At 36.6% G+C, this 12598-nt stretch overlaps 1 protein-coding gene across 1 annotated transcript in view; it reads left to right on the top strand.

The window, feature by feature from the left end:
- The window catches only part of LOC127005800 (sodium-dependent proline transporter-like), a 35772-nt gene extending 24327 nt beyond the window's left edge, over nt 1–11445 (top strand). Inside the window, exons 3-14 of the mRNA XM_050874917.1 lie at nt 1381–1552; nt 1812–1943; nt 2421–2524; nt 2734–2885; nt 3578–3806; nt 4182–4328; nt 5970–6102; nt 6249–6364; nt 6633–6761; nt 7303–7503; nt 9204–9365; nt 10967–11445. Coding sequence (XP_050730874.1) covers nt 1381–1552; nt 1812–1943; nt 2421–2524; nt 2734–2885; nt 3578–3806; nt 4182–4328; nt 5970–6102; nt 6249–6364; nt 6633–6761; nt 7303–7503; nt 9204–9365; nt 10967–11122 — 1833 coding nt within the window. The 3' untranslated portion in view covers nt 11123–11445. The remainder of the gene's footprint in view (nt 1–1380; nt 1553–1811; nt 1944–2420; nt 2525–2733; nt 2886–3577; nt 3807–4181; nt 4329–5969; nt 6103–6248; nt 6365–6632; nt 6762–7302; nt 7504–9203; nt 9366–10966) is intronic.
- The last annotated feature ends 1153 nt before the right edge of the window (nt 11446–12598 follow it).

Consider the following 12598-nt stretch of genomic DNA (forward strand, 5'->3'; position numbering starts at 1 on the left):
GCCAGCATTTTCTTGAGGACATGTGGAGCCAGGCTAAGCATTAGCCTGGAAAATGGGCAAGGAGGAGCACAGGGCTTATCCATGAAACCGATAAGTCAGCATGAATCAATAAAGGCTGATGCCACAATCCACCCTGTGTTTTGGAATGAATGATGATCAATCCATTGATGAAACCCCACCTTCTCTTGATGAGGTCAGAGCGGTTGTAGCGAGGTTGAGGGGTGTGAAGGCAGCTGGTGTGTGTAACGGTGCAGAGCTGCTAAAAAAAAAAAAAAAAAAAAAAAAGGTGCAACCATGATCCATGGTTTGGACGTGGTGTTGGTTGCCATATGGCAATCTGGTACCTGACTGGATTAGGGGACTTGTTGTCCCTATCTGGAAAGTGATAAGAGGCTGTCAGAACTAACAACTACTACAGTATTACACTGCTCAGGGTGCCAAGCAAGGTTATTGCCCATTTATTGCTCATGTAGATTCACAGCCAACTAACTGCTGATGCAAACCTGAGTAGTCTGGGTAAGCTGACAACTGACTGTATGGTAGCACTTTGCAAATTGGTGGAGCATCGATGTGAGTTTTGACAGGGGATCCTTGCAGCCTATGTCAACCTCAAGGAGTTTGATTCAATGCATTGTACATTATACATAATTATCATTTCTGAATGGGAAGTTTCATTTTTATTCTCTACCCTAATGCATTGTTGTACCAAGCTGCCAATCCTCATATTATCAGAAGATTCAGCAAGGAAATTATTGTGTCAAAATTCGATGTCATTTATGCAAATTAAGAACAATACTGGTCCAAGAACAGAGCCCTGAGGGCCACCATTACAGACTAGCACCCACTCTGAGGCAGCTTCATTAACTAGTGTCTGGTGTTCAGCCAGTTTGCCGTCAGTTTATGCACTGTGCCCTAAATACCTACCTAGTGTTTTGTTTTGTAAAGGAATTTCTGGAGTGGAACTATCAAATGTCATTTGAAAATTCAGATATGTATATAAACTGTGTTCAGTGATTTGGTTATATCAAAAATTGAGGTCAGTAGGTTTGACAAAAAGATTTTGTTTTTCAATCCTTGCTGTGAATCCTTGAAGGACTTTTTTTCCCTATTACTTGTGATAATACCTATGAAACAATTAATATATTTCGTTCCTTAAAATATACCGTATCTTAAAATTTCATATAATATGAATGCCATCGCACAAAATAACTAGCAGTCAACAGAGGTGTCACAGCAAGGTTTTTTGGAGGACTTATCTGGCTAAACTAGATGGTGAGGTATGCCTATGTATGGAGCCCCAGTAAAATTCATCTTAGCTTTTCAAACAGACTAAGTATAGAAACTCCTGAATTTAAGTCTCAGTAATTCCCTTCCTGACAGACAAATGGATCAGGATCGACTCAGGCCCTGGAAGCAGAGTCTGGTGTGTCAAAGGAAGAAGGGCGAGGTCACTGGGGATCCAAGGCAGAGTTCCTGCTCTCCTGCATTGGTCTCTCTGTTGGTATTGGAAACGTGTGGCGGTTCCCATACCTTGCATATGAAAATGGAGGAGGTGAGCTTAATATGAACCTGACTATATAAAAGATATAGGGCTAAAAAAGGTCATTAAGGGTAGACAAAAAAGAAAAATCAACAAAACAAATATCAGTGATCATTATAAAAGGATGTAATGTATTCATGAATACAAGCAGTAATAATCTTGATTAAACTGAAAACAAATCAATAGTTAATTTACCTTTTTGCAAAAATAACTTCATTCTATGCATGTGTTACAATTTGTCTGTAGGAGCTTTTTATTTTCCATTCCTCAGCGGCATTCCTGTTCCCCTATATCATCCTGCTGGTGCTGATTGGGAAGCCCATGTACCTAATGGAGACTGCGCTGGGCCAGTACAGTCAACTTGGTCCACTAAATGTCTGGCGCTGTGCCCCCATCATGCAAGGTGAGTTCTTCATACTACATTTTAAATTGAGCCAGATCAAGGCATAAATCTAAGTTTTTTTTTTTTTTTTTTTTTTACATCAAAGAAAACGGCTCAACGGCAACAAAAAGAGTGCAAAAAAAGAAAAGCCCGCTATTCACCGCTCCCATAAAAGACAAAAGTAAAAAGTAGCCAAAAGTACATTTACAGTACAGTACCTTCTGAAAATCTACAAGTCATCATCTGTGTCAGTCATAAAAGGTTATGAAATGTCTTTAGTTCATTGATGGAGTCAGTCTACATAATTTGATATAAGCTTGTATGAACAATAAACTTTTGTGTATATTTAAAATGAGTCAGTAAAACCATATTATATATTTTTCTGTAGTGAATACATGTGAAAAAGTCAAAAAATAAAATGTGCCTTTCAATGAGAAAAAGCACTAATAAGAAAAAGAAGACATAAAATGAGTCCCTTGGGATAACTTCCTCGCACAGGTGTGGGTGTTGCCATGGTGATCCTCTCCCTCATCACGGCCATTTACTACAACCAGCTCATGGCTTACACTCTGTACTACATGTTTGCAAGCTTTGCTTCTGAGGTTGGTTTGACTACAAATTATACAAACAAGTAGTGTCCATTATGAACATTAATAGATGGCAATGAATAACTGATAATGTTTGTAATCAAAGTAGTTAATTCAATGAGTCAGATGCCTTAAGTTCAACTAGTGTTCAATGAGAAATTTTACTCATAACATGTCACTTTCATTTCCCAGCGTAAATGATGACAGCAATAACATTTTTCCAGGTTCCATGGGCAAATTGTGATCCGAAGTGGGCAGACTCCAATTGCTTTACAGTAGGCGGTGTGTACTCGTGTGCAAGATACAACCTGACCGGTCCGACTGACACCATCAACTGCACCACCAAAAATGAATCTTCAGCATCTCAGTTTTGGCAGTTAGTTGCATTCCCTTTAACATTTACAGTTGTTTAAACAAATTATTCTTCATGCTGTGAAATTGTATGTTCTGTGATTATGTAACAATAGTAAACTAAACTGAACTACATATATTTGCAGGCTGTGATAATTCACTTGGTTTTGGTGAATGAGTGAGGCTTAAGTCTTTTCAAATGTATGAAGGAATGGTGTTCAGAAACTATAAAACATGTCATGTGGATTTTATAGGAGAGCCAATATCCCATAGTGTCAAGGTAGGAAGGCAAAAAAGGCATCTTAAGTACCCTGACATTCAGAAGTGGTGGAGGGGCCCCAGTTCCAAGATTCAGTAAACTGTAGAATATATATATATATATATATATATATATATATATATATATATATATATATATATATATATATATATATATATATATATATATATATATATATATATATATATATATGCTCCTTTTAGTTTATTATAACAACACAGGGTGATGTGCAGAAATGGTACATATTCGTAATCTCCATGTCTCAGGGATATATAATAGATCTAATTAATCAAGGTTTCATACATGGTTGCCATGGTTGCTCGATCATTTTTGGTACCCTATAAATAGGCCTAGTTGTTTTTTTCATGAATAAATATTCACAGGATATATACATATTTCTTTGATTAAAACTACATTCTTATGCTAAATGTTTGCAGGAGAGGTGTCTTGCGTTTGGAAAAGGGTGGTCTTGGAGAATTTGGCGAGATTGGTGAAATCCAGTGGGACCTGACCCTGTGTCTCCTTTTATCATGGGTGATTGTGTTCCTCTGTCTGATGAAGGGAGTCAAGTCCTCAGGAAAAGTTGTTTACTTCACTGCTACCTTCCCCTACATCATCCTCATTGCACTACTAATTGTCGGAGTGAGGCTTGAAGGAGCTATGACGGTATGTGTTATCATTCAAAAGATTGATTGTTCCTAAAAGATTCATGAATGAACCAAAAAATGTCCCTGTCTTATGCAATACTTTGTGGTTTGCATAAATGAAGCATTGATAAATATTTCACATACTGCTCATAACTTTGTACTCTGCATAACATATACACTTCCACCATCATGTAACCAAGAGTGTAAACATGAAACCTTCTTTTCAATTTAGTGATTCAGTTCATAAGGGAAAAAAATCAGATTTCCAGTCATGTAAAATTAAAATCCAAGAGAACATCTGCAAGCCATAGCTAATTGATACTGATTGCATTAAAAAAAATGTCAACTTTTTGGTTGTTTTGTAATTGTATTCATAAAATTATACATTTTGCAGGGACTGAGATTCTTATTTGTGCCTCGCTGGAATGAGCTCTTCAGTGTTCAGGTTTGGAGGAAGGCAGCTGAACAGATGTTTTTCTCACTGTCTGTATCATGGGGTGGTCTGATCATGTTCGGCTCCTACAACAAGTTTAGAAATAAGGTAACGTGGCAATAATCACTTAGCATTTGTAAAAATACTTTGGTACATATATTGTTGGCCTTCCACCAATGCAGATCCACTACTATCCATGGACCATGGTGGTGAAATAATTCATATTGGTGATACCCTATTCTAGTCTATAAAATGACTGGTGCCAAGATCGCCCAAGTCACCTTTCCCTTTTTTCATAGCAAATGTTAATTTTATCTGTTTATAATCAACATTCCAATACAGATATAATAAAGGGAAACTTTTCTCTCCTCTAGCCCTGAATACAACCTTGCCTACGAAAGGCCATTACATACACTGAAACATGATAGACGGCATAAAATTACACTATATTAGGTGTCCACATCCCCAAGAATATCACCATTTTTTTCCTTGAAGCCTCTCTTACATATTTTCAACTGAAATATTTATTATCAAAATAAAGAATCTAAGTGAATGTAATGGACCATTGACATTTCCAAAACTTTCAAACCTGCATGTTGCTTACTTTGCCCCACTAATTTAACTGAAACTGCACACATGGGCAGTAATGTATTATTGAAACATTCCTTAGCCAATGATATACAATTCTTGGTGTTCTCTAAGGTCCTCTTTAACATTTCTGACCATGAACAAAGGACTTTTATATATAATTTTCTTATAATATCAGTGTTCTGTGCATCACTTTCAGCATGTAGTAAAACAATATTTTCATTATCCTTGCCTGACTGGGCATACTTCTTGTGGCTTTGTCTAAAGTTCTGAGCTAAAATTCAGGCTTCAAGTAACCACCTTTCCTAGCCCCCACAGGCAAAGATATGGAATCCATTAGTGACCACCAATGTTAGCAACCCAAAATAATAGACAAAACTGTCACATGTGGGAACAGTCCTGCATACCACTGAATGTGTGACCCTGAGCTAAGTTAAAGGGAGTGGACTGCTATATCATTTGCATAATGGCAGTGAGAGCTATACTGTCAACAACATGGTAGTGACGATGTCAACAACAACATGGTATCAGCAACTATGCAATAAACAAAGGGACACCCCAGTCCTTGTCGACAGGCTGGCTCTGGAGGTGTTTGCTGCTGCTGATGGTCTGTCGGCAACCTGCCAGTGAGAGATTCTGTTGTACCCACCCTGCACATCTAATGAGTTCTAAATAGCCCAGTCAGTCCGTATGCTGTCAGAAGTTTAGGAAGAGCAAGCCATCAACAATATGGCAACACAACTATATCAACAACAATGATATTTATGATTTGCTCATACACTTCCTCTGAAGTCTATGTTATTGGAGAGAGTTCAGAAGTTATTGAAAAGGGGTAACCATTCTAACTTAGGTTTGTTCAGTGAATCAGAGGACAGACCCACAAACACCCAGGTCCCAAATGGAGTCTGATGTCACATGTGGGGAGAGACCATTAAGACACATTAAGATGGCACAGCCACCTGCCTGCCAAGAAATTTAATGTAACCACAATTTGTACAGTGAGTTTTTAATTTGGATGTTTTATGGGTATTGTGCTACTGAAATTTACAGTAAGGAGAACTTCTTTGGTGGAGAGCCAACAGTGCACATAAAACAGAAAGAAAAATGGTTTGATATAGGATCAAAATGTTGAACAGCTTATGATAGATACTCTCCTTTCAGGTTCACATTGATGCATTTATTGTGTCATCACTGGACTTTATCACCTCACTCATAGCCTCTGTGGCTATCTTCTCTGTGCTGGGTGCCATGTCTGAGGAGCTGGGCATTGACATCAGAAATCTTGCTGCTAAAGGTTAATTATTTAACATATTTTTGTCCAATTTATTTTGTCAAATAAGATATATCAATAAAACAAAGATATTTTGATATAAGTTGATATGGATATACTTATTGTACAGCAGTAAGGAACCATTTAACAAAGATTAATCTTGGTAACAGGTCCAGGTTTGGCCTTCATAGCCTACCCTGAAGCCATCTCCCGCACACTGCCTCTCCCCCAGCTGTGGTCAGTCCTATTCTTCTTCATGCTGTTTACCCTCGGACTGGATTCAGAAGTAAGTGGTTTTGTTGTATATCTTAGTAAGTTAAATTATGGGGATTAATAACACATATCTACATTCCAGTGTAGGTCTTCAGAGGTAAATGAAAGGAATATAGCTCTTGCATTACAAAAGTCTGATATTAAAGGTTGAGCCTCCCCTTAGTTTTCTCCTTTAAAATACTAGTCAAAGTGGACTCTATGCCATTGCAAGAATTTATCAGTCAATCAGTTTTTTTGTTATGTTCATTTGATAACATTATTAAAATTGTGTTTCTTTACAGTTTGCTCTTTTGGAAACTGTAATGACAGCCATTTACGACACCTTCCCAAGGTCACGTAGCCACAAATTAAAGGTCACAGGCTTGGTCTGCCTCTCCTGCTTCCTCCTGGCTATACCACTCTGTGCCACAGTAAGTTTGTTGGCATGTTAGTGACATGCTTAAACTGAGCAGTTAATATATATATATATATATATATATATATATATATATATATATATATATATATATATATATATATATATATATATATATATATATATATATCTATATATATATATATTTTGCCTGAGTTTTGAGAAGTTTTTAGTTTGCTATGGAGTAAGGTATAGGTGCATACTACAGCATTTTATTAATTTTCATAGAAGTAAATTGGATACTTTATATAATGTAACAAGAGTTTGTACATTTCAATAGAAACTTGTTATAATGAACTAATAATAACTTGAAAGTTATCAATGTCTAACCAGCTTTCTCAGCATTTCATTGTCACTAGCTTTTTTTTTACTGGGTAGCTCTTCAAATATCTTAATATCCTCCTCGAAATAATTGGATACCACCTCACAAATCTGTGGGTTTTCACTTCTTGTGTAAGGAAACTGGTCAATTATTAAAAATAGTAAAGAAAACTAATGTTAATATGATTACAGATGGAATATTTTCTTGATTACAGATGGGCCAGTATATCTTTTCCCTGATGGACACCTTTGGTGGGGGTGTTGGCGTGCTTCTTATTGCTATCTTTGAGTTGGTGGCGCTCCACTGGGTGTATGGAGTGAGGCGTTTCAGTGATGATGTCGCATTCATGACTGGCTACAGCCCCTCCATGTTCTGGAAAGTCTGCTGGGTCTTTATAGCACCAGTGGCTCTCATGGTAAGGACTATATTTTTATAATTACTTACAGACCTGATGTGAATCAGGAATATTAAACTCAGCAGTATATCCTCTGCAGGAGACATTTTCAGTTATGCTTTATTTCACAACATTTATTCATGTAGGGTACACTGACATCCAACTATTCTTTTCAGAAGGATGGGTTTGGAACATAAACCTCCCTCTTACCCTTGATTTTTATAGGAAAAATTATTTTATTATTTATAAAATCATTATATGTAAGAATCTTGGATAAATTGAGTTTTTGAGGCATTAAAGGACACCAAGTTCCTCTTGCCCATTCAGAAATGATAGCAAGGTCTAAGGTTAAGCATTCTGCAGCCTCCAATCTAGAGTGTTGTAATTCCTGTTGGGAGGGTCTTGTGTTGAAAGAAGTTGAATAATGCAGAGCAGAGTCATTGGTGTACAAATGGATTGGACAGTTTGTTTTGGTAAGATGACCATTTATGAACAACAGAGTAGGAAATAGGACAGACTTCTGTGGTACACCACTGTTGATAGGTTTAGGGGAAGAACAGTGACAATCTACCACAGTAGAGATAGATCAGCTAGAAAGGAAACTAGAGATAAAAGTACAGAGAGAGGGATAGAATGCACAGGAGAGAGAGGGATAGAATCTGTGGAATTAAACCAAAACTAAAATATGCAGGTGTGTGGTCTTCACACAATAAAAAGCATGTAAAGAAACTGTATAGGATACAAAGGCTAGCTACCAAGATGGTACCAGAACTGGAGAACTTAACCTATGAAGAAAGATTAAGAGAAATGCAGTTGTTAACACTTGGAGAAAGAAAACAGAGGTAACCTAATTACACAACATAAACTTGTAAATGACCTGGAAATCAGATAATAATAACCGAATACTGAAATGGGGAAGTGAAGACAAAACTAAGTGGTCATATGAAAGAGTTAAGCAAGAGAACATGTCTATCAGACACAAGAAGTACAGTTTCCCTCACAGAAGCATAGGTGCTTGAAATGAATTAAATGAGAAAGTGGTGGAGGCAAAAAGTATAAAAAACATTAAAGGAAAAGTTAGACGAATATAGGTATGGGAACAGGACCACCTGCATGTGGCGCAGACCCTGTGAACTACAACTAGGTAAATACATTTTGGTTCCTGTTTCCTTCCACCCTCAGGCCCAGTTTTCGTATTTTTTTTTTTTTTTTTATATATCTTAACACACTCAATGCTGCAGTGGGCTCGACCAACAGAAGTGAGAGATGGCGCACTGCCGCACACAGCACATTATCACATACATCAAGACTTGATCAGAGCTAATTTTTTTTCTAAATGTTTCATCAGCTGGCACAGCATCATGAACACAGTGGCTGAGTAGCTGAGAACTGAGATCATAATATATGATAGATTGATAAGCTTTTGGCAAGGAAATACACCAAGGACAGTGAAAAAGTATTTCCTAGGGGGGAAAGATTTGTATAATGCAAGAATAAGGTTGCCAAATACAATTTATTGTTTTGTGTGGGTAAATAATCACCAAATGGAAGGACTTAACCTAATGGGATGGGGTCTACAAATGTGAATTCACCATATCCAAACACACCAAATGCAAGACTTTACAGTGCAGCTAGTCTAGATATATCTCTCCATAGATGAGGAACTAATGCTAAGGTTCTGTGATGCTAATATGTATAATCTAAATGCTCCTTTTTTTCAGGTCTTATTTATATACTCTGCAATTACATGGGAAAACCCAACATATAATGGCATTGAGTATCCAGACTGGGGAATTGCTCTTGGATGGTTCTTGGCAGCAATATCTGTTGGCATGATCCCACTGGTGTTTATTCTCTATTTCTTCAAGATGCTTTTTACTGGGGTAAGTGAGAAAATAACAATATATATATATATATATATATATATATATATATATATATATATATATATATATATATATATATATATATATATATATTTTTTTTTTTAAGTTCAAGGGCGTAAAGAAAAATATATATATAAAAAAAAAAGCCTGCTACTTACTGCTCCTGAATAGAGGTCAAAGGAGTGGCCAAAAAGAGAGGTCAACTTCAGGAGGAGAGGTGTCCTGATACCCTCCTCTTGAAAGAGTTCAAGTCGTAGGCAGGAGGAAATACAGATGAAGGAAGATTGTTCCAGAGTTTACCAGCGTGAGGGATGAAAGAGTGAATATGCTGGTTGACTCTTGCATAAGGGGTTTGGACAGTATAGGGATGAGCATGAGTAGAAAGTCATGTGCAGCGGGGCCGCGGGAAGGGGGGAGGCATGCAGTTAGCAAGTTCAGAAGAGCAGTCAGCATGAAAATATCGACAGAAGATGGAAAGAGAGGCAACATGGCGGCGGATATTTATATATATATATGTAGAGAGAGAGAGAGAGAGAGAGAGAGAGAGAGAGAGAGAGAGAGAGAGAGAGAGAGAGATATACACGCTGAATATAGTTTTTGTTTTATTCACTGGTTTACAGTGGGCTTTCCTGACAGGGCCTGTTGGTTGGTCCCAGCATGTAATTGGCAGAGGTGGGCAAGTGCGGCACTTAGTGCGGTAGTATCGCATCACAAAAAAAGTACCGCACTATCGCAAAATTTCTGAAAATACCGCACTACCGCGGACCACACTAAAAAATCTTGCTGTATTTTTTGCGGTACTTTGAAGACTACTAAAGACGACATTTGCAGCACGGCATGCTCACAGAAATGGTTTTTTTACAGGAAATCGGACTCAATCAGTCAATCGGTATCAGTCATCAGAATCAGTGATTCAATCATTCTGACTTTTCAGTTATTGTTCAAAATTAAATACTAAATAGACAGACTAAACTACTACACTGCGAGTCTTCTTTAACCTGCGCAGTGCCGGCCATTTCAACCCCGGACCTGTCCGTGGTGCCGGCCGATTTTTCATTGTACTATTTTAAGCATGTTTCCTTTGTTTGGATAGCCAGAATAGGCACTGAAGTATTTTTTTATTTTGACTACCGCTACCGCAGTACCGCACACCACATACCGCACTGGGAAAGAAAAAAATGGGACCGCACTACCGCAACCGCACTACTCTGGAAAAAGTACCGCACTACTGCAACCGCACTACTGATTTTTCAGTACCGCGCCCACCTCTGCTTATTGACACAGCCAAGTATTTCTTTAGTGGTGCTGTTCTTTCTTGGTACATGCTGCTTCACAGAATTCTTCTTGATCTTCTGAACAGTTTAAATGAGGTGTTCATGAAATAGCATACCAGTAAATAGAGACTGAACTGATTGTAAAAGCAGGCCAGGGGGATCATAAAGAGAGCAAAGGTATTTAAAAATGATACTCTAGAAGCGAAATATATTGTAAACCAAATTATTGTACAGGGGAGATCTGTACCTTGCTTTATAAGGATATGATGGTCAGGTGCACATGTATAATGTATGTTCTGAAAATCATTTCCCCTTTTCTTTCAGAAAATTAGGAATCTCTTCAAACCAGCCAGTGATTGGGGACCAGGCTGTCCAGAGGCTCGGAGGGAACTGCTGGCGTCTCAGGCAACATTCGACATGAGTGAAACCAAGTTTGGCATTGATAATCCAGCCATGGATACCAGATATTATCCAGAGTAGTTGAAAATATATTAAGTATATAATGTAAAGCAATACTTCACACCGTGTAAATATGTACTACGTATATAATTATTACTTCACATATGTAATCTTTTTATGACATCTTGCCATGAACTCTTCTTCAATGCAATTATTTCATTGATTTATAATGTAATTCACAGGAAACTACTTTTATTGCATCTTACTGCACTCATTCACATTTCATGGAAGGTCCTTGTCTGAGATCCTTGTAGCCAGTATCTTGTCTTAGTTTAGTGATTTACACACACACACACACACACACACACAAGTTCTCACAAGCTCAATAAAATGTGAACTTCGCATGCATATATATATATATATATATATATATATATAAATATATATATATATATATATATATATATATATATATATATATATATATATATATATATATATATATATATATATATATATATATATATATATATATATATATATATATATACACACACACACACACACACACACACACACACACACACAGAGTAGGACATTGATTTACATGAGAAAGGTACCACAGAAATTCATATTACATAAACTGTGCTAAATCAAAGTATTATTTCAGTTAAATCAATAAATTTGGTACATACTAGGGAGTAAAACTAAAAATGGATGTTGATACTGATGTAAAAAAAATATGAAAAATATTTTTAAAAAGTCAATACTGAGCAAAAAAATGTGAGAATGATGAAGCAGGGATTTCTTAAGGGCAAGATGATGATGATGATGCTGTGTTATTCCAAGTGAAAGTGAGGCAAGTCCCTGAGAAGTTGACACAGCCAATCAGCAGCCCTGCTATTCCCATTTGTAGCTAATCAGGGGCCACGACATGCTCACCCTCAACCAATCAGGGCCGAAGGGACTCAGTCTTTGCCTGCTGCACTCTTGTTGACGTTACTCGTGTCAGTATGTTTATCCAACTTTTTTTAATGACCTCTTTTTTGTTTGGCCTCACAGATTGGCTTATTATTACACAGCAAATCTGATTCTCTCTAAAATACTATAGAAGAATCAATAATGTAATAATCAATAAATTCATGGTTTTGTGCTAAATCAATAATCAGAAATTAATTTGTGTGAGGTTAATGTGCCACTGTATATATATATATATATATATATATATATATATATATATATATATATATATATATATATATATATATATATATATATATATATATATATATATATATATATATATATATATATATATATATATATAACACACACATACACAAACTATGTACATAGCTTGTTATGATTCTTTTCACTCATAATATTACATGTTCATGATAATCATGACTGAAAGATATATTTTTGCATCACTGTGAATAGCTGTGCTTTGTAGATTTTTAGGAATGTGTTCATAATCAGGTAAGTAAAGTGATATAACTTTGGAAAGTGCAGTAATTACAATGCCTTCAACCAAATACCTGCTCAGAGTAAAGCTAT

This window comes from Eriocheir sinensis, chromosome 31, assembly GCF_024679095.1.
Source record: "Eriocheir sinensis breed Jianghai 21 chromosome 31, ASM2467909v1, whole genome shotgun sequence".
Lineage (NCBI taxonomy): Eukaryota > Metazoa > Arthropoda > Malacostraca > Decapoda > Varunidae > Eriocheir > Eriocheir sinensis.